The sequence below is a fragment of the Typopeltis vanoorti genome, chromosome 4, assembly GCF_054136105.1.
Source record: "Typopeltis vanoorti isolate ZY-2024b chromosome 4, IOZ_Tvanoo_1.0, whole genome shotgun sequence".
NCBI lineage: Eukaryota > Metazoa > Arthropoda > Arachnida > Uropygi > Thelyphonidae > Typopeltis > Typopeltis vanoorti.
Genome location: NC_143552.1, coordinates 102077072 through 102100827, shown reverse-complemented (window position 1 = coordinate 102100827; position 23756 = coordinate 102077072). Strand labels below are relative to the sequence as shown.

At 35.4% G+C, this 23756-nt stretch overlaps 1 protein-coding gene across 2 annotated transcripts in view; it reads right to left on the bottom strand.

Annotated features, from left to right (window-relative positions):
- LOC150107557 (attractin-like protein 1) overlaps positions 1-23756 on the bottom strand; it is a 355255-nt gene that overhangs the window by 166429 nt on the left and 165070 nt on the right. For both annotated transcript variants that reach the window (XR_016548201.1, XM_090391383.1), the window contains exon 12: positions 14807-14950. Coding sequence is in view for 1 of the 2 variants with exons in the window: in XM_090391383.1 (XP_090247509.1) it covers positions 14807-14950 (144 nt within the window). In the remaining variant the exon portion in view is untranslated. The remainder of the gene's footprint in view (positions 1-14806; positions 14951-23756) is intronic.

Sequence of the window (23756 nt, the reverse complement as noted above, 5' to 3'; positions counted from 1 at the left end):
TCAGCGCTTATAGTACTTTTACCATGAGTTGCCTTGGTCTTGCACTACCTGTAGGATCAGCTAGACTTGCAACACTTGCAGGTGCAAACTTGACTTGTTTGTCTGCTTGCTTACTTGGGAAATGGAGTAAAGCCAGGTTTAAAATAGCTTGGTAACTTTAACATTTATTATACCCAAGGTAAAATACTTTCTACAATACGAGGTAACGTTCTCCCATTCAGTTGTGCTGGCAGAGGGTACGAGCCAATCAAATGGTCATGTAGGATTCCAGCCCAAACATTTATGGAGAAACGCCACTGGTACGAATGTGGACGCATGGCGTGTGGATTGCTGCTCGCCCACACATGATAATTGTGGGTATTAAAAATGCCCTCACATGTAAAGGTGCATTCGTCAGTGAATATATAAACTTAATAATTCCTTATTTTAAGTCATATTACAATATTAATACATTCCTTCCTTTATCAGCTACTTTAACAACAACCCTTACGTTTTATACATATTACTGGATGCAAGTAATTTTCCATTAAATAATTCATTTTTTTATGCAGGGGTTTTAATTTATGATATTTATTCTTCATGCTACACCATGATAGCTGAGAATACTATATTCCTAAGATATCAGGTGTAACACTGCAACCTTATGTAGAATTTCCTCTGAAACGCGTGCTGTCCTCACACTCCTTGCACACCCTGTATCCTGCATGACGCTGACAAAGGAGCCCATTTCGCACAGATACCGGTGCAATTGCTGAAAGGTTTTACGATCAGGCATGCGTCTGGTCGGAAAAGCGCTCTCGGTACAGTCTTTGGGCTTCCCTCGCATTCCCATCCGCAGCTCCATAAATGAAATGCATGTCAGCCTTCTCCTGATTTGTGAAGGAATCTATCCTTTTTGCACTCCATTTTTGCAAAAACCAGCTTATTAGTGTTCACTGAAAAGCACCCTCTAGCGCTTCACCGCTTGAGTTCGGACCATGCATTGCATAGACGAAAAGTGCTTGTTTAGGTGTGTTCTATCACCCCTTAAAGTTTGGCCTGAGAATTCTGAATCATCCTGTATATATATATATATATATATATATATATATTTTATATTATTCCCACAGACACTAGTCAGACAGACCTATAGCAATTAAATGATGTGTGTTTGGGCATGGTCAAGAATAGAGTAATTTGCTGATACTCTTCTTAAACTGTTGGAGGTTGTTCTACAGAACTGAGGTGGATGGAATGAAAGATGACTGCGAGCAGCAGTTTCACTGAGTATGCAGTGCACCTGTTGCTTGAGTTCATGTAGATCTGGAAGAGATGGGAGGTATAATGGATACTAGTTCTGCAAAAACAATGGCCATGGAAATATCTGTATAAGAGACGCAATGCAGAAACTGATCTATGAGAAGTTGCCAAAGGAGATCTGTAAGAGATGTGTCATTAATCAACCAAAATGCCATTTTCTGAACATCAAGAATTTTTAGGGAAGTCTTAGGTGATACCCCAAACATTTGAGCAGTATTCCAAGACTGGTCAGATTTGGAATTTATGCAAAGTAACTGTTCAACAGAGAAGTACTATCTTGAATAAAAATGGATGGCAAGGTTTTTGGAAGATGATGATGATATTATTATGATGATGATCTGAGACCTCCAGGGAGTCAAGGGCTCATCGAGGGAGGCTGTAAATTACCCAACCCAGCTATCATACCTTCCCTTAAATTCATTTACACTAGATGCACTCACTACCCCCTAAGGGTAAATCATTCCACTCACTCACTCACTGCTCTCTGGGAGAAAAACCTTAACTTCCATGGATGTCCCCATGTTCTCTTCTCGCCTTCTATATAATGAAAAATTTCATCAGATGATATCCTATAACACTCACTCAAAAGTTTATATACTTCTATCATATCACCGTCTTTCTCCTGTTAATCAGAGTCTGCAATCCACATGCTTGCAATCTGACCTCCATAATCCAGATCTTTGTAACTCTTCTTCGCACCCTTTCCACCACTTCTTTATCCCCTTGGAATCCAGGAGACCAAATCTGCACACAGTAATCCAGGTGTGGTCTTATCAAAGCCTTATAAAGAGGCAAAATTACTTCCTTATCCTTACATGTCAAGGTTCGCTTCAACATAGCAAATATCCTCTGAGTTGTATTTGCAACTTTTGCTATGTGACCTTTGAACTTTAAATTCTTATCCACCAATACACCAAGATCCCTTGCCTCTTCAGTTTCTTGTAGCATAACCCTGCTAATATAATATGCCGCTGGAACTCTAATCACACCAAAGTGCATAACTTTATACTTACTAATCTAACAGATAAGCTTAGGTGTTGACGGTCATTCATGACTTATTTTTAACGGTATTAACAACACCACACAATTTTATCAAAGAGATGTTTTATTAACTGCTTATATTTCATTGAATTTCAACTCAGCATCATCAGAGCACAACACACTTGTACATGTGACAGTGAGTGAGTGAAACAATACAATTTCAATGGACAAAAGATCTAAAGTCCTATTTTTCTGATGCCCTCTAATGGGCAAAAAAAAAAATATATATAACTATGAGGGAGTTTCTCTTAGGATAACAGTCTCCCAAATTTTTGGCAAATTAATGCAACCATATTTGTTAAAGTTGGGAGAATTCTTCAAAGCCATTGCTGACTCAAAAAATAATCTTTCAGATCTGTAATGACTCCTAAATAGCACATTCGTTTTTCCTCCATCTAATCCTGCGTGAAGGAGTGTCCAGTCCTGACTTGCCATAGTAATAGTAGTGAATGTATTTTTCATGTTCTTACAGGCGGATGTTAACTGATCTTCCTGTTTGCCCATAACAGGCCAAGTCACAGGAAACTTCATACACTCCTGGGTGTGCTAAAGTTTATCCTTAGGTGAGCAGATCAGAGTTGCTAGTTTGACATCAAGTTTGAAAGTGGTGCAAAGGCCATGTTTCATCAATACTTTGACTATTTTTTCTGATGTACCTCTGACATAGGGAATAGAAATGGTCATGTTGTGTTCTTGTGTATTAGGGGAGGGCAGAGTAATGGGCCTATGTAGTATTTTATCTATTTTGTAGGGATTATGGCCGTTGGCTAAGAACGTATGGTGCAGATATTTGAGTTCTGTGGTCAGTATGTGTTAAATTTTGCACATACCTTGTTTGGATGTTAGGATGTCTTCGTCCACCATACTTCTGCTGTTAGGTTGATAAAAAAAAAAAACTCCCACGTTTCAGATAGGAAACGTGGGAGGGTTGTTTGAGGCAAGGTGGGACGATTAAATTAGAAAACCTGGGTTTTTTAAAAATAATATATGTGTGTGTGTGTGTGTGTGTGTGTGTGTGTGTGTGTGTGTGTGTGTGTGTGTGTGTGTGTGTGTGTGTGTGTGTGTATATGTGTATATATATATATTATTATATTTAAGGGCACTTCTTTGGGAAAAAGAAAGGGATTTATGGGGAACAGGGCCGTGGGGAGAGCCGTTTCAATCGTGTATCGTCATCGGAACATTTCAGGAAAAGTGTAGGGCTATGTCAAGATGGCTTGGTGTATCTGCCTTAGGACTTTTGTTTTAGCTTATTGGTCAGAGTCGTGACCTAATTTTTATGTTGTGGAGCTTCCAATATTCGGATATTAGGTAGGGTCGGTGGACGTTGATTGAGTTTTCGTCACACTTTATGGCTATCGTTTCCAATATTCTAAGCATTGTTTCGTTGTCTTGTTTGTCTATTATTAGGGCCTTGTCAATTTGAGCAATATGTTTTTGTTCAAGGGTGCGGACTGCTATTTCTGTCTTCCCTGTACTCTGTATTTTATTTTTCTTTTTGATATTGATTTTTTGTGTTTAAATGTTCTGGAATAAGGATGTTACAGTCACAGAAGTGTTCTTGTAGTCTAGCTTCATAAAGACCTGATGGTAGAACCTGTGTAGGTGATATCACAGTCTTTTTGGCAAGGAAATTTGTAGACTACATTGTGGTGTTCTAGCATTTCTTTGTGTGTGTGTGTGTGTGAGAGAGATTTAGTGGGTTTTAGGACAGAACAAATCCGTCAATTTCTTAAACCTGACATTAATCAGATCTAACAACAAAATAGCCACGAAATGGCTATTTTGTAAATTACGGTTAGTTGAGAATTTGTAAATGCTTACAAATTCTCAACTAACCGTAATTATCTCAACACGGGATTAAATAATTTAACACAGATTTTTAAAAATCTGTAACTATCTGTCACAACTAATAAATTATGTAAACAGAACAGCAAAAACACGTCAAAACAACCCTACAACCAAAACAGATTTCCCAACATGAAAGATTATCAGACTGCCATACATAAACCACATACAAAGCCTACAAATACATTTTCAAACACACGGACTATAATCTAGTATTCACCACGAACCAAAAATTAGCAACTCTCCTAAAACCACTAAATCTCTCTCACACAAAGAAATGCTAGAACACCACAACGTAGTCTACAAATTTCCTTGCCAGAAAGACTGTGATATCACTTACGCAGGTTCTACCATCAGATCTTTATGGGCGTGGTGACTCCCTCAGCAAGTGCAAAATTTTAATATTGAGTCACCATACCATATTACCTCTTTTTTCTTAGATATTAACTGACTTACCTTGTTGTTATTAATATTATGGTTTCAATGTTCAGTATTTTCCTGCCTGTTGTTGTTCTCGTCCTTTTTCTTATCCTGTCATAGTTTAGACAAACTTTTACCACCTTTTCCAATTCCTTGGTCGATTTCCTAATAATTTCTTTTAACCGAGCTATTTCTTCAACGTATCCTCAGATAAATTATTATCATCACTGCAGCATTGCTTTTGTTCAGGACAAACACTCTCCTCATCAACAACTTTATCTTTAGTCACTGCCTTGTTACAACGAGTTTTTGGTGCCATTTTTAAGAGTAGTAAAAACTAATAATATTTCTGAAATTATCTTGCAAATTGCTTTAGAACAATAACTACACTAAAAAACTACAATAATATACTAAAAATACACAATTAAATCTAAGAAAACACTTACTAAAGCAACATCTTTCAAAGCTCTCTGATAGTTGTGCAAGGTAAGGTCAGTCTGAGAAGACAGAGTTGGTCTTGAGTGTTGAGTTGAGCATTATCAAAAGTAAGTGAAGAAGATTTAAAGTCTTTTATGTGAGAAAACAAGCAAAACCATGTTTTGGAAGCATTGAAGATTAACCAAGATGAACTAGGTTGTTTTCACTCCAATTAAGGATACTGTGAGATCAGTATTCAGGACACTTATTTCAAATGATTTTGAAGCTTGAGATGTTTGAGCACCGCAAGGTTTGTCACATGAGTGACAAGTGTGAAGTGTGCTATCATCAGCAAAACTATGAATGGGATTTGCAATCAATCAAAGCAGGTTGTTTATATAAACCATGAAGATGGTGGGTGAAATGACACAGCCTCGAGGGACAATGGCATTAACAGGAAAGTCTGAAGAGAGAGAACACAATCCACATTAAATGCAGGGATCGGTCTGAGAGAAAACTAGCAATCCAATTACACAAGGATAGAGGCAGTCTAAATGATTGTAATTTGTTGAGAAGCCCTCAATAGCAGACCTTATCAAAAGCCTAGGAGATGTCAAGAGCAATGGCACAAGTTTCTCCAAACATTTCCATGGAGTAGTCTAGAGGTGTGTGATATAGGCCAGGAGATCTGTGTATCTAGTTTGGCAAAATCCATACCGGTAGTCACTAATTAGATAGCAGTTCTCCAAGTGTTGAAGAAGGTGATTGTTGATAACCTTCTTCAGTACTTGAGACAAAACTGAGGTGAGCAATAGGTTGACAGCTTGAAGGCAAACATTTATCTTATGTTTTATGGGAACTGATTGTATATGGTCTTTCTTCCATGCTGTAGGGTGGATGCCAACTCAGTACAGCTTAGTGAAATGATGATAAAGAATAGGTTAGTTCAGGGGCATATTGCAAAATTCGATGCAACATCATAATTCTTACAATGTTTAAATGCATTGATTTTACAGGAGTCATATCCGAAATTTAAAGAATTGTAAACTTGTATATATTAGATGTAAATAATAATATCAGCCCATATAAAATTAGCCCAGAAAAATTTACATGATTCTGTAGATAAAAGATATATGAGTATGTATTTCAAAAGAGAATCCCTTAGAGATTAGAAGTATGTTAGAATTACCTACATAAGTAATACAAAATGCCCATCTGTATAGACCGAGAGGAATTACACATGCAAAAATAAAGTAAACAGGTATCTAAAAATAGAAGTTTAAGGGAAATTACTTTAGAATTCGGAAATATATTTGATGTATCACTTGGTATAGGGTAGAATGGAAACCCATTGTAACAAAAGCAGTTCGACATCACCATCAAGGTCATAGCAGAAGGGGGTGGTATACATCAGAAGCTGTTATGCTATGCTGAAAAAGGGATTAAATTACACTTCAGGGAGATAGAAGTAGGAACTTTCTAGAAGGAAAGGAGCTAGCACGTGATAGGTACGGGGATCTCAGACCTTAGTTCAAAGTTTACACGGAAATATTTGGGGTCTAAGAAACTTCACGCAAGGTCCAGAGAGGTGAAATAAAAAAGTCAGGAATGGACTAAGGTGAATCGATTGGGAAAAATGGACTAGCGTGCATCGACTATCGTGCATCAGGAGACGTGACGCAGGGAGAAGGGGGGGGGAGGTCGATCTGTGGAATCCTGGATGAATTCGTGGAAGGTAACTGGAGACAAATCCTTATAGAGCAAGTAGCGGCTCGGGAACCAGATGATAAGGCTTTGACCATCAGACCGTACGTCCTAGTACCTACAACGCCGAAAGATCGAGCTCCAGCCCCGCGAGAAATTCCAGAGGTGAACACAGTTTCCATGATGCATTTGAAGCGATAGAGCAAGCCGTAACAATAGCAGGGGATCCAGAATAAGCCCGAAGAGAAGATATGATTAAAGTGGAATTGTGCCTATGAAAGAATGAACGTGAGTTGAATTTTTTTTGTTGAAAAACTTTCCCTTAATTATGATATGAAGGACTGTTTTGGATAGACTGAATTCTTAGAACTGAAGGAAGTAATAGATTGAAAACTTATTAGCATAAAGTGAATCTGTTTTTTAGAATAATTGAAAGGATATTAATGAAAGTTTAAGCTTACGTTGTATTACATTGAAATGGTTTAAGCGCTGATAAGAAAATTATAGAATTTAGAATTGTAATGGTGTGAGAAGTTAGTTGTTACATTTAGAAGTTACATTTTTTATTGTGAAAGTTAGAATTGGAAATTTTATTAGTCAAAGCATGATAATGCCTAGATTGTAAATGGGCTGATAGTTGTTTGATATACAGACTTAATTGTTTGATGATTTATGTATTTGATGCTTATAACATGCCTGAGAGTTGTTCTAAGTGATGTTTAAATTTTGATGCTTAGCCTTGAGAGAAAATGATAGTAACATCATTCAAGTGTATACATTGTATTAATGTCTTAGTGTGAATAAATATGTTTGTTTATTTATAAGAAGTGCCATCTGATCTTTTTTTAGCAACTGCACTGTTCTCAAATAAAATCCGATCCTGTAAGCGAAAAAGAAATTAAACCTCGATACGAAATTTAAGTTAGGAGTTAGCCATGACTGTGTAGTTAATTAACTGTATAGAGGTGCTTTACTGGAGGTATAATAAATTTCTTATGCAAAAATAGAGATTTTTAGTGGTGCAGTCTGGAATAATCAAATAAATTTCTAGAAATCTCAAGTATAAGTATAATATACTGAAAGTAGAGGAAAGGAATTAAGATTAACTGACTATATAGAAAGGTAACGGATAAGGATAAAGTATAATAAAGTTAATGAATGATAATATAGAAGACAAGTCAAAAGTAATAGATAGATATATAAAGAAATCGACAGACAGATTTAAGAGAGAGATATTACAAAGGTGCAGTAACAGAAACATAAGTAAAAATATAAAATAAAAGATAGAAACCTCAAATTATTACAACATTTCTTCAGTACAATTGGTGAGATTCCATCAGGACCAGCTACTTTTGTGGTATTCAACATTCTTCTGATGTCTTTCTACCAAAGGTCACAGGAGGCATGAGATGAAATGTTCTATACAAAGGAGGTAATTTGTCATGGTCATCTATGGAGAAGTTGGAAACGAAGAATGAAGCCAGGATGTCGGTCATGCCTTTAGGTGATGTTAAATGCTACTGTTTGAGATACAGGAGTAGTACAGATGGAAAGTTGTGCCCAACAGCTTTGCCAAGGGAGCAGAAGGCATGACTGCAAATGGCACAAGCAGAGAGTTTTCTACATTTATCCTTGTTGAATTTAGACTGCCATTTTGATGAATGTTTTACAACTGTTATGGGCAACTGTGTAAGCTATGTAGGAAGCTGGTGTTCTGATCTCAACCCATTTGTAAGAGGCTGTTTGCTTTTTCTTGGACTGCTCAAGAATATTTCTTGAGCAGTGTAGTTTAGATATGGGTTGGGAAATTAACAGTGAGGAATGAAAATTTCTATTCCAACATGGATTATTTCTGTAACACGATCACAAAGGGAATCTCAAGAATGCAAACAATAGTCTGACCATAAAGGAGAAGAAAAGGTCACTTAAGTCCTCCAGCTCAACACTGTTGTAATGCGATGGTACACACAGCTGTGAATTGATGAAGGAAGGATATTCCACTAAAGATGATACTTCAATGAGATGGTGATCTAAAGTATTAAAAGAAAAAGTCATCTGAACACAGTATCCGGAAGGAGAATTAGTTAAGAAGAGATTCTGATTTTTTAGTAGGCGAAGAGGACTGTTTTAAGTCATATGAGATCATTTTATCCAATTCTAGCAATAAAAATGTATTAACTGAAGTAAAAGTACTAAATTCCATAAGAATATGGAACAAGTTGTGCACACTCAAATAATGGTATTTTTCTATTTTGGTATCTAGTCATTAAATTTCTTTATATATATATATATATATATATATTTCTAGCCTGGCTGCCACTGATGAGACCTCAATAAAGGTCGAAACCGGTCTGGGTAGTGGCCCCTTGCCTTTAATACAAAGCATCATACATTTCCTCCAGGAGATGTGCTTTGCATTAAGGGTAAATATTAAGATTAGTGATCAGAGCTTATTCTACTTTTACCATGAGTTGCCTTGGTCTTGCACTACGTGCAGGGTCAGCTAGACTTGCAACACTTGCAGGCACAAACTTGACTTGTTTGTCTGTTTGTTTACTTGGGAAATGGAGTAAAACCAGTTTAAAATAGCTTGGTATCTTTAACATTTATTATCAAGGTAAAATACTTTCTACATATATATATATATAGGGCCTGGCTCCCACTGACGAGATCGCAATAAACGTCTAAACCAGTCTGGGTAGTGGCCCTTCCCTTAATGCATGGCATTATACATGTCTGCAAGGAGATGTGCTTTGCATTATGGGATATACTAAGGCAAGTGATCAGAGCTTATGACACCTTTACCATGAGCTGCCTCAGACCTTAAAATGCTTCAGGCGCAAACTTCGCTTACTTGCTTGTTTGCTCACTTGGTATCTTTAATATATATATATACATATATATATTTATTTATTTTATACATATTATTATTATTATGTGATACCTCCACGGAGTCCACCCACTCTACAACTCCCAGTCTCCACCACTCAATCCATAACAACAAATTGGTGTAGTTGTGGTGTAATGAACCACAACTACACCGATGGCATCTACTGCCCACCACCACTAGTATTTTCACATACATAAAAACACAAAAGTACAGTGGTAGCCTCAAAATAAGTGATGAAAATAATAATTTGTTACAGTATTTGTTTACATTGGAAGGAAGGGTTACCAGATATTATGATATTCTAACAGTATTTTGGATTTATACTGGATGTGTTTATAAGTACATCATCTGCATACAGCAAAGAGTCAAGTTTGATACAGTCAATGAGATAGATGGTGTGTGTGTGTGTGGAGTGATTGATCTTCAGAGAGCTGAAGCCTCCAGAAAAGCATGCAACAGGACTACATGGCGAGGACATGTGTGGCACAACACCGAGCATCGGAGTTACCATATTGCATCTATGGATGCCCAATGAACAGATGACAATGATGAATTCTAAATCAGTTTTAATGCCACTGTCTTTTATAATGCAATCCATATAAATGATGAATATGATAGAGATTACATCAAAATATTCATGTATTCCAACTGCCAGATTTACAACTTAAATACAGCCTATGTATTGTCCTATATAATGTTCCATTTACCCCACATAACTGTAGCGTTTTGAAAAGCTTTTCCTTGGGAACCTTGTCGTATGCCTTTTTCAGATCTACAAAACTTAAGTACAGATCTTTGTCATATTCCCAGGATTTCTCAGCTATTTGCCTTGAAGTGAGAATCTGATCCTGACAACCTCTTTTTGGCCAGAATCCAGCTTGTTCTTCTCCAGTTTTCCTTTTTTATAGATGGGAACTACGACAGCTCAAATCAAATCATTTGGAATTCAACTTTCTAACCTAATGAATTTTTAATGTCAATTTTGACAACAAAAATGCATTAACTGAAGCAAAAATACTAAATCCCACCCAGCCAGAGGAGTCACTGCTGCAATATATATATATAAATCAAGTGGATATTAAATCCAGCATTATTTCAAAGCCAAATGTAGAAACTATGAAAGTTTCATAAAAAATAGTTGACCAGAGAGTTTACGGGAATACACTCGTCGGCATTTACGAGTTGCCCTAGAGCAGACCATATAGAAGACGTGAGCGCTTCCCCCCCCCCCCCCCAAGCATCCATACATTCGCCTTTTATTGGTCCATTTTGATAAGGTTTCACTGGCCTGACAGCTGTTTGAAACTGGTTGGTTCTCTTCAGAGACCAGGCAGAAAACTTAAGAGTGCAAAAACTCTCTTTCAGTACTAAGGAACTTGAAGTGTCGGATAGGTGTATTTTTTGTAAATGAACTCTCGGTCAGTGCGTAAAGTATTTACTAAAGTAAAGAGCCAAAAGGCTTCAGTTCAACAATGTAAAATTATAGAAATCAAGTGGATCCACTTCATTTATATAATTTTGCATCGCCAAACTGAAGTCTTTTGGCTCTTTACTTTGGTAAATATATATGTAGTGTAGCCACCGCAAAACGTTTATACCTCTATTAATATTTTGAGCATTTCTGGGTACACATCATCTACTCCAGTGCCGTTCCACATTTCAAATTTTACATGGCATTTTCAACCTCAAGTATTGATATGTTCTCCTTTTTGCATTCCTCTTGAACATTTTCTAGTATGGTTCTGTCACTGTTTCAAATGCCTTTCAAAGTAATTATTCCAGCATCTAGGATATCCTTATCTTCAGTTTTCATGTCACCTTTGATTTTCTTATAGTATTTTTTCCTCCATTGCTAAATGTTTTCAATAGCCTCCAGAACATTTCATTTCTATACCAGTCTTCCCCAAGACTTTTGTTTAGCTACTTTTACACACAGATTGGCTCTCTTACATTTTTCCCTATATTATTTTATGGCATCTAACAACTTATTTGCTAGGAACTTTTGGTATGCTTTCTTTTCTTCCAAGACTGCTTTAACATCTTGTGTCTGCCATGGTGGTCTTATTTTTCTATCTTTGCAAATACCATCTCCGCATACCTCTCTGGCTGAATCAATCAATATTTTCTTCAGAGGTTGCCGCGAGCCTCCAAGGTGGGGTTGTTTTCAAACTTTTATTTTTTCTTCAATAACGTTCATATAGTTGAGTCTACAGTTATTTGTAAAAGCTGCTCAAACTTTAATTCTTTTTAAAACTTTCTTACGTACTATTATTTTCAATGTGATATTCATTTTTATTCCTACTTCAACCTAAGTGAGGGTCACTTCCAATTTCAAATTCTCTGCACAGTGTTGTATCCTGAGCCAGTGTGAATATATCACTATCAACAATGACTAGTCAAAAAGTCTTTTCTTATTTCTTGTGTCTTCACTCCAAATGAACCTGTGCACATCTTTATGTTGGAACATGGTGTTAGTAATGACTAGTCCATATCCTGAGCAGAAATCCAGCAGATACTTACCATTATTATTAACTTTGCTTGTTTCTCCAAATTTTCCCCAAATACATTCTATGCATAGTGGGATTTATTTTCCTCTGCTGTTTTTATTTCCCTAACATGTATGACTTTTTCCACTTTATGTCAGCTGTTCTAATGGCTTGAAAAGTCCTTCACTTCTTCCTTAAGAGAACCTTCTATAGAACCATAGGAACAAATAAGTTTCATTGCCCCTTTCCCATTTTTAAATTTTCCCACATAACTTTATTAAAACTGCCTTTCAATCAAAATGTTTATCTTTGTGTTTGGTGCTGAATGCTATCACTACACTCCTTCCTTTCCTTGATCATTATTGCCTGAATATAATATCCTGTTTTTATTATTTAGTAAGATCACCTGTTTTTGTCTTCGTTTCAGTGGTGCCAATTATGTCCGCATAGTACTTTTCCAGTTCTGCAAGTTCAACTTCATTTCTATTAATACTCTTTATACTGATGGTTTCTATCTGCAATTCATTTGATATTGGGTTTATGATTCTTCTTCTAGATGCTGAGCTGGAGTTTGTTTCCAACAGATGAATTTTTTACTGTTTGCCCTGACAACAGAAGGGTTGGGGGGGTGATGTTTAACCAGACAATGCCCGAGTCAGCATGTAATGTCTTCATGTTGTACCATCATACGTATTTGTGGTTTAGCCAACAGAGAGTACAATTTGGTCAGCTAAGTCCCAAATTGTCAGCCCATCCTTAGGATAACCTTCTGCAGGACCATAGGCACAAATAAGTTTCATTGTCCATTTCCCTATTTAGAAAAATGCCTACACAGCTTTATTTGAAACTCCTTTCCAATCAAGAAGTTTATCTTCCTGCTTGGTGTTGAATGCTATTGCTATTCCTTCCTTTCCTTGATCATTATTGTCTGAATATTGCCCAGATGAATATGTATATACAGAACATAATTTTCTTTTCTGCTTTTCTTAAATATATATATTTGATTACACAATATTTCCTTGGTGATCCATTTGGCATGCCATACATCAACTTCTATTCATTATACACAAGTAATCATTTTTCTTCTATATGTTTCTACATGCAATAGTACATGTAAAAATCTTTAATGTCACTGGTAAATTTAAACTTTGTAATTTATTGCTCTACTTTGCCTTTTTGCTATGTTTGTTAACAATTGTGTTAATGACTATGTTCTCAGTTCCCATTAATTCCTAATAGTACCCCTTAACTGGCTAGAGAGTGGCAGAACAGAAGCACTTTGTAACCTTTGTTCAGTTCTTTCTTACTTAACACAGCTTCAGTTCTCTTTGTGTGTTTCCGCTTGATGTGATGAGATACTAATGAAATATTAGTGGTTTGCATAAAATTGCATATGAAATAATGAATTTAATGTGTATAGTCATTTAATCACATTTGCAGGACTGTACAATGAAGGCACTGCCACTTTAATCATCTGCTCTTTCCCCCACTTAATTCTCAAACAAGCTAAGTGAGATGAAAAAAAGAACCATAACATAAAAAGTGTTGATTGTAATTATATAATCACATGTATAGAACAATCATTTCTAGTATTGTTTTGTTTTCAGTTGTTTCTTTTATATAGCTAAATATACCCTATTTCACAGTTTGTTGACACTAACTAGTGAGCTTGTGAAATTTATTAAAAACAGCATCACTGACCACTATCAAATTTAGAAAACAAGAAGCATCCTACTGGTTAGTGCATTTTCAATTAGCACTATTTTTTTCCACAGAATCACTAAATAAGAGAGAGAGAGAGAGAGGAAAATGTCTGTCTGCATTCATACATATACTTGGTTCTGGATGTGAAGAATCCGTACTTTCATAAATTACATTCAACTCTAACCATACAAAACGCTAATATAGAAATCAGCATAGCATTACTGATATGCTACAAAACCGTTACAGTTTACTTCCAGTATAACATACACCACTGTAACAAACTTGCTTGCTATAACAAGCTACTAAAAACTCCTGACCAAAGTCCCATGGATACAATGCTGTTCTAAAGAAAATTCACAATTACAAGTTATCCACTATAAGTATTCCCACTGTCTCCCATGTGTTTGCTATAGAGAGATTGATAGCATATTTTCTCCAGAATCATAGTTTCTTAAATTATTCCCCCTCATCCCTTATTGTTATCATTATTTTAATTACAGGATAGTTTGGGTGTTTTCTGGAAATTACATGTGAATATTGAACAACATGATGCACAAATACATGGATACAAATACATGGATGCCCATGGATACAATGCTGTTCTAAAGAAAATTCACAATTACAAGTTATCCACTATAAGTATTCCCACTGTCTCCCATGTGTTTGCTATAGAGAGATTGATAGCATATTTTCTCCAGAATCATAGTTTCTTAAATTATTCCCCCTCACCCCTTATTGTTATCATTATTTTAATTACAGGATAGTTTGGGTGTTTTCTGGAAATTACATGTGAATATTGAACAACATGATGCACAAAACAATCAATATTTTATGAATAATTAATCAGAAAATTTTATGCAACAAAAAATAAAAGTAGGCTATCTAGTTCTTATTATTTATAAATGATGCTACGATAGAACAGCAACATTTAATATATGTCATTTTAAGAATATATAAGAATCATTTATGATATGGAAGTAAGTTGATATGCCCATACCTTTCTTCCTTGGACATAAAATATCAGTAGTATACAGTGATGCAGAAATTGGCTGACACAATTGACTCTTTAAATTCCACACACATTTGGTACCAGTAATAGATTTTTCACAAGCTGCTTGAGTTATGTAGGTACTACACAAACCTGTTAATAGCAACCAGCATCATTATAAATTAATACTCTATCTGCCTGAAAAATGGAATAACAGTTCCTATGCTAACTCACTATTAATGTGGCAACTATATGCAACTGATCACTAGAGGTAACAGCTCTAATAAAAACAAAAAAATCTGGCACATAAAGATAATATTACTTTGAAAAAATAACAAATGAACAATTTCTTCACATAACAGGAATAGGAATCACGATTATTTGTACTTATATAAAATTAACATAAAAATAATCAAACGTTTTACAATACTTTACAAACTTTTTTTTTTTTGGTTCAACTATTAAATAGGCTGAAAATAGTTCTGCCACCATCAATATAATTAGTAGCTCCTGTGAGATCATTTCATGCATGCATACAATAGTTATAGCCAATCTCATTCAGCAAATGAAATGTACTGTAACAGAGACAACAATACAAAACTGACGTCGAGTAATTGCAACCAACCACAGCTACTGCCTAAATGGTAATACACAGAATTCCTTCACTTTCCCTTCAACATGAAATACTTAACACCTGTCACAACCATATAACTTGGCATGATATAAACATAATGCTCTGAGAGAACAGTTAATCCAATTTAATCTATGCTGGTGATGTAAAACTGAGTTTCTATAAGAATGGTCCTACCATCTTGTACAGGATTTTTTATACAAATAATCAGTTAAAAACACTCCTGAAAAGATGCAAGCACTGCATTTATTATCTATTTTACCAGAACTACAAATAAAAGAAATAACTGGCAGTTTTTTCCTTCATTCTTGTTAGTCTTTTTCTTAATTTAAACAAACAGTCTTGGGCAACTCTTGCATCTTTCTTACATCAGGTCCACTTCTATCTCTCTTTAGGAATTGTTTCTTCTTTCTCCTCTCCAAATGTTCCATCATGTTTTATGCTCTACAATTTTTTCTAATATTACAAGCATGTCTGGCTTGATATTGATATTTCTTAATTTCTTCTAGTGAGGCCTTGCTCTTTCACGCTTTTCCGAAACTTAATCTTAGGCTGTTCATATTTTGCTTATGTACTTCTTGTTATCCAGAATTATCATCCATAATAGAATAGTTACTGATAATTATATATTCAATAGCAAATCTGAATAGTCTGTGGGAAAAAATGATGGTGCTCGATTTTTTATTTTTTAAATTTAAATAAAGAGCTGAAGGTTGTATCCTGAGAAATACTTCACAGGGACCATTGAAATGAAAGATGAATGGAAGAGGCAGTACCAGTGAGGCAGCTGCTCATAATATTGTAAGCTTCAAGAAATGGGAGGCAGGATGGACCAGTTCTGCTGAACAGTGCATATGGAAATAACTGTAGAAGAGACAATGTGGAAACTGATCATCTATGATAGAATGGCTAGAAGGGGTTCAGTGAGAGATGGATTACTTCATTACCTCAGTAATCAAGAAAGTCATTAGCTTCAGACAGTCATGAGGTGAAAGCAATAGGTCAAATGTTTGACGGTAGACAGTTAAATGCATTTTCTTTGGAAGTAACTGTATCTGTGCTTGCTTTATGATTTCTAGACTATAATACAGGGTGTCCTATAATTCTTAGTGCAGTTTTGATCTTTAATTGCTTCAAAAGTATCACAGTTACAGAGTTGCAATAAATATCATTTGAAAGTATAATCATTAGAATTTTTGATGCATGAATATTATTATTTCATTACATTTTTCTTATTTTTTTTGTTTTTTAGACTGGTGTGATTGAAGATGGTAAATTTTGAAGAAAAAGTCAATTGCATCCTGTGGCTTGCTGAACTCAAGTCCATAACAACAGTAAGAAGAAATTCTCTGCCCGTTAACAAGGAGGCTCCCCACAGAAATTTAATTAATAACTGGATGAAAAAATTCAAAGAAACTGGATCAATTCATGACAAACTCAGATCAGGGAGGCGTTCATGAAGGGAAGCGAATGTGGTCAAAATCAAAACGGCATTTGATAAGAGTCCCAAGAAATCAGTGCAACATGCTGCTGCTGAGTTAAATGTAACAAAAACAACAGTGCACAGAATTCTAATCAGACAACTCCATAAACATGCTTAAAAAATTAGGACTGTTCATATGCTACAAGAAGTGGAGGATCATGCTGGGTTGGATTTCTGTCAACTGATGAAGACACAAATGGAAAATGACACAGACGTTATTGACATGTTGATTTTTCAGATGAAGCAATATTCTGCATAAGTGGGCAGAATATTAAAGTTAACCATTCACAATTGCTGCATTTGAAGTACAGAGAAGACTCACTAAAAAACACATGTACTAACCACTTATCACTGTGGTAGTGCGTGTGTTTTTTAGTGATGAATTCACTACAGCTTTCATTGTATAAAAAAGAAAAGCCTCAGGAAATGTGGCAACATGAACCTGAGGCTTCATGTTGTCACATTTCCACCTCATGACTCACCAAAAGTTAATATGTAGTGTGTGGTTGGGAGGTGTTGCATTATCAAGCCATTCTTTTTCGATGAGCCCACTGTCGGGGGTTAATCTTATTTAGCAATGCTTCAGAATTTTTCTTTTATTCCCAAATTAAAGAGATTAAATCTGATGAATAAAATAATTTTCGAACAGGTTGGAGTACCCTGTCACTATACAACACATGTATGAAAGTTTCTGGATGACACTTTTGTAGACAGATGGATCGGTAGAGGAGGTGCTCTTGCATGGTCACCTCGGTCACCTGACCTGACTCCGCTAGATTGTTTCTTATGGGGTCACATCAAAACAGTCGTATATGCTTCAAAACCTACTTCTCTTGATGATCTTAAGGATGGACTAAAATTACAAATGCAATCAATGCAGTCACTGCTCAGCACCTAGTAAACATTTACTGGAACTCCAAAAATTGCCTGGTCACATGCATTGCACAAGATGGTGCTCATGTTGAGCACTAATAAGAAACAAATCATTGTAGATAAAACTTAATTACATACTCTTTAAGCTATTATATACTATAAATCTGTAACTTTTATAATGTTGGACCTATTAAAGTTTAAAACTGCACTAAGAATTATGGAACACCCTGTATAGGGTGTCCCATAATTCTTTATGAACTGTTATGATAGTTCTTTATGAACTGTTCACTATACAGTGAACAGTTCATAAAGAACATGTGTTAGTTCAAAAGCACATCTCTTGAGCATAACTGGTAGGAAACCATAGCACCAGAAGCTTAAGTTGATCAAGATTTTTTTCGTCTTTCAGTAGTTGTTGCTTCAGCGATACTTGTGCCATAAGGTTTCATAAACATGATAACATGACATTAGTCATTCTTTAACTTGTGTTATTGAATTTGTTTATGATGTCTTTCCACAAGGCAACAGGAGGCATGTGATACAATGTTCCAGTTAAAGTTGGAAGTGGTTCGTCTTGGTTATCTATGCAGGAGTTGGATAAGAAGAATGATGCCAGGTCAACTTTATCTTTAGATGATGTTGCAATACTCCCATTTGAGAGAGAGAGAGAGAGAGAGAGAAAGAGGGAAGAGGTGGACAGAAATTGCATCCAACTCTTTACTAGACTTTCCAAGGCAGATTTAGTTTTATTAATGACTGTTTAACAAGTGTTGTGGGCATCAGTGTAGGTGGGCTGTGAATAAAACTAGTTACTGTCTCAAGCCACTATATATAAGCAACATAGTAATGAAGACAGTAACCTTTCTTTTGGTATTACATTGTGATCAGCATTCATTTCAGTAAACTATGGAGACTACAATAATGTTAGGAATAATTACTTTACTTTCATGACGTTTTGACCTCCATATCAAAGCCATCAAATGGAGTATGCACATATATATATATACAAAGACAAGCTATATTAGATTTCAAACACTATGCCGCCAAATTGACAATGATTTGATCAACCATTATTCTACTGGCCTGACCTCTAGTGGAAAAAAAAATATAAATAAATAAATATACCAAAGCTATTTATAACGCAGCATCACTTCTTCTTCTTCTCTTCCGTCTAAGATTGGGTTGAGTCTTCTCTTGAGCAGGATCTTCCAGTCTTCTCTATTCCTTGCTGTTCGAAAAAGTTCCTTATATGTTCTGCATCCTGAGATATCCTTTATTAATTTCAGCCAGGTAATTCTTGGTCTTCTTTTTTTCAGTTGGAAAAGTACTGATTAGGACGTCAGGAAGTCTGTCTGCATCCATATGTACAGTGTGGCCAAACCATCTCAGTTGTTATTTTCTAATTTTTTCTATTATTGTCTTTTTATAAAATAATTCTTGTCTGACTGTGCTGTTTGTTTTCTTTTGTATCCAACTTGTTCTATTTATTTTTCTTATTTCTTAAGCATTTCATTTCAAATGCCAGCAACTTTTTCTCCTCTCTTTTCTTAACTGTCCACGCTTCTGCTCCATCGATGACTGTTGGCATAATTATTGATTCATATAATTTGATTTTGGCTTACTTAGATATCTTGTTTGTTTTCCAGATTTTCTGTAATTTTCCCATGGTGGTCCATCCTATCGCTATTCTGTGTTTGTTTTGAGTTCATCTATTGTTTCTGTTAGTTTTGATCCAAGATATATGAAGTTGTCTATTTCGTATATCTTGTTCTACATTTAGGGTGGCTGAGATGGTAGTTCTGTTCCTCCCTATTTTCATCACTTTTGTCTTTTGTATATTTATTGTCATGTCATATGTTTTACAGGTTCGTTTAGCTTGTTTATCAACCTTTGTAGTTCATTTGGGGTTCTTGCAATAAGACGAGATCACCCGCATATTTGATATTATTTATGTTTAAACCATTGACATTGATTCCAGGCTCATTGTCTATTGCCTTCTTTACAATTTCATCTAGATATATGTTGAATAGGCATGGAGATAATGGGCATCCTTGCATTACTCCTTTTTGGATCTCTATGGGTTCTCTTGTGAGTGTGTCCTTTTTAATTATCGCATTTGTCTCAGAGTAATATTTTATCAGAAACTGTATTATATATCTGTCTATTGCTTTTTCTATAGAACTTTAAGGATTTCTCTGTTGATGCTATCGAAAGCTTGTTTAAAGTCCACAAAACAACATAGTTCTTTATGGTCTTCCCAGCTGAGCTCTGCTAGTTGGTGCAATGTGAAAATTTGGTCTATTGTTGAATAGTTTCCTCGGAAACCAGCTTGTTCTATGCCTATCATTTCTTCATAGGTGTTTTTTAATCTATTTTGTATAATTCTTACGAATATTTTATAGGTGTGGGAGAGTAAATGATTGGTCTGTAATTTTTGCAATCTCTTTTGTCTCCTTTCTTGTATATTGGGATGATCTTTCCAGTTCTCTAGTCATCTGGGATTTCTCCTGTTTGTAGTATTTTATTGAATAGGGTTGTTAAATATTCTATTGATGTGCTGCCTCCATGACCACAGTTCAGTAGGGATAGTATTAATGCCTGGTGCTTTATAGTTTTTCATCTGTTTTATTGCGTATCTAACTTGTAAAATTTTTGGATGGTTGTTAATTTCTTTTATTGTTGGCATTGTAGTTTTGTTTCCTTGGTGAAAGATAGTCTTAAAATGGTTCGACCAGACTTTTCTTATATCCTCAATATTCCCGGTTTCAGTCATCTTGTTGTTTATTCTTGTTACTGCTTTTGCTGAGAATTCCTTTGTAATTTCTCTTAGTGTCATGGAAGACTTTTAGGTTGTTTTGTTGGTATGCTTCTTGGCATTTCTTAGCTTTTTCTTCGGCTTTTCTGCATAAGTTATCAACTTTATTTTTTAGTGCTCTGTATTTTTCTCTATTCTCTTCATTGCTTTGTTGGTTTACAAGTATCTTGGCCTCTCTTTTCTCTTCTATTGTAGCTACAATTTCTTGGGTTATCCAGTGTTTATTTATTTTAGGTTTGGTACCTAGAGTGTCTTTTGCAATTGATAACACTATTTCTTTTCCTTCTTTCCAGTATCTTCCGCTGTTCTGGAGGGTTTTAATTTCAAGCACATCTGTTCTAAAAATTGATTTCTGCTTGAGCTATCTTTTAATTTTGATAGGTTGATGTTTTCTTCTTTTCTGATATTGTTTTTTCTGTTGAATTTTATCTTCGCTTTGGAAGTTAATATTTCATGGTCAGTGTCAAAATCAAAGCTTCTTAATATTCGTACATTATTTACTGATCTTTTCCACTGTTTGTTTATGATGATATAGTCTATGCAGTTCTTTATATTACCATCTGGGGATGTCCATGCATATTTATTATTAGGGCATCAATACAACAATGTGTTTGCAATCATTAGATCATTTGCTTTACAGAAGTGGAGTAATTGTTCTCCTCTGTTGTTTAAGCTCTGTATTCAAATTTCCCCATCATATCTTATTTGTCTGCTGTCAACAAATGAACTGAAAAAGACATGTTGTTAGAGAGCTCCTGAAAGATTTGTGATTTTTGTTGATTTATTCAGTGTTCTCTTAGATTTAATTGCATATTTTTAGTATATTATTGTAGCTTATTAGTGTAATTATTGTACTATAGCATTTTATAATATAATTGCAGAAATATTATTAGTTTTTACTACTCTTAAAAATGACACCAAAAACTCGTCGTAACAAGGCAGTGTCTAAAGCTCAAGTTGCTACTACTAAGGAGAGCGTTTGTCCTGATGAACAAAAGTACTGTTGCAATGATGATGATAATTTATCTCAGAATAAGTTGACATTAGAAATATCTTGATTAAAAGAAATTATTAGAAAATCTACCAGGGAATTGGAAAAGGTGGGGAAAACGTTTGACTAAACTTAGACAAGATAAGAAAAAGGATCAGAACAAGAACAGACAGGAAAGTACTGAACTTGGTAGTCAAAATATTAATGACAAGGTAAGTCAGTTAAAATCTAAGAAAACAGGTCATATCGTATGGTGACTCAATTTTAAAATTTGTGCTTGCCGAGGGAGTCACCACTTCTAGTTTTCCAGGAGCAAAAATTAAAAATATGACAAACGTAATTGAAAACCAAAAAAGAAAAGTAAAAGAGATGGTAGTTCTGGTAGGTACAAATAATTTAAGTAGTGCCAAATATAGTATGAGAGAGGATATGAATGATCTGTTGGAAGAAGAGAGAAAGAAATGTGAAAGAGTAAAAATTGTTGGATTACTAACGTGAGTTAAGGAGGACGATGATAGCAAATGATTTCATGCACAAGCTATGTAGAAGATATGGATGCAAGTTTTTAGATGTGTGGGGTGTGTTTGATGGCAGAAAAGATTTGCATAAGAAGGATGGCCTACACTTGAATTCATTTGGCATCAGAAGCCTGGAGAAATTACGTCTTGGAATGAAACCTAATGCAGAGAGTCAGGGAAACTAGATCATCAAGGGAGGAATAGGGAAAAAAAGTGTGTGAAAGTTCAGCTATATTATGCAAACATGATAAAGATATGAATGTCTTCGAACATGGTTATGTATGTAGCAAAGGTGTGGGAAAATATGCTTTAGGTTCAGACCTTTTAAGTATGTCTGGGGAGGGAAAAGAGAAAATTCTAGAACAAGACCAAACAGATTGCATATCTAAATATAAGAATAGACTAGAATTGTCTATACACAAATGCCAGGAGCATTAGAAACAAAAGGGTTGAGTTCATTGCTTTATTCAATACGATGCGGCGTAAGATTGTTGGCATTAGTGAAACCTGACCATCAGAATTAGATATGGTAAGTGGGATCGAGTGTGATGGGTGTACTATTTTTAGGAATGACAGAAGAGATAGGAGACGAAGAGGAGTGCTACTAATGATATCAGATGACTTAAGTCCAGTTAGGGAAGAAACAAAAGAAAACAATGATGGTAACAATATCCCATGTAGTGGTGAGTTCTGGTGTGAAGTGGTGGTCAACAGAATGAAATATATGGTGAGGTGTTGCTACAGACCCACCAGCTCAGTTGCAGGGGACGAAGAAATGCATCGCCAATTTAGCCTTATGGGTACCAAATGAATGATCATTATGGGTGACTTTAATTTTCCAAACATTGGATAGAAGAGAAATCTCATGATAAGAAAGAAAAGAAATTTATTGAACTGTAGCGAGACAACTTTCTCAAGCAGCATGTGAAAATAGGAACTTGAGGTCAAAGAGTATTGGATTTGCTCATAGTGTCAGAAGGGGTCTCTGTCAAGAATATAACGATTTTACCACCAATTGGTAACAGTGATCATCTTGTACTTTCTTGGGAAGTATCTAATTGTATGACTCTGATTAAAACACCTTACATGCGGAACTACTAAGCTGGAAATTATGATCAACTTAGGAGAATACTATCTTTGGTTTCATGGTATCACTTACTGAATGGGAAAAATGCCGGCAATGCATGAGAATTGTTGAAAAAGTGCTTAAATGAAATGGTATCTGAATATATCCCTAGTGTTCGAAGAATAAATAGGTTTGGAACGAAATGGCCAAATTTATTAAGCAAGATATCCACAAGAAGAAGATGATGTGGAAAGAATATCATGAGAATAAGAGTGAGAAGAGTTATGAAATATATAAAGCTCAGGCCAGAAAAGTAACGAGTATTGTGAGGAAAGCTAAATTGGAGTAAGAAAAGAAATTGGCCATGCAAGCTAAAGACAATCCAAAAGAATTTTATTGTTATGCTGCAAGTTAAAGAAAGAATGAATGTGGAAGAATATCTTTATTGAATGCAGATGGTACTCGAGTGTCAAAAGCTAATGAGATTGTTCAATTAATGAGTGCTCACTTTGCTCAGATATATCAACCAGGTGTATGTAACATGGTGCACAGTGCTACTGCTACATTGGATGAAGAGTTAGA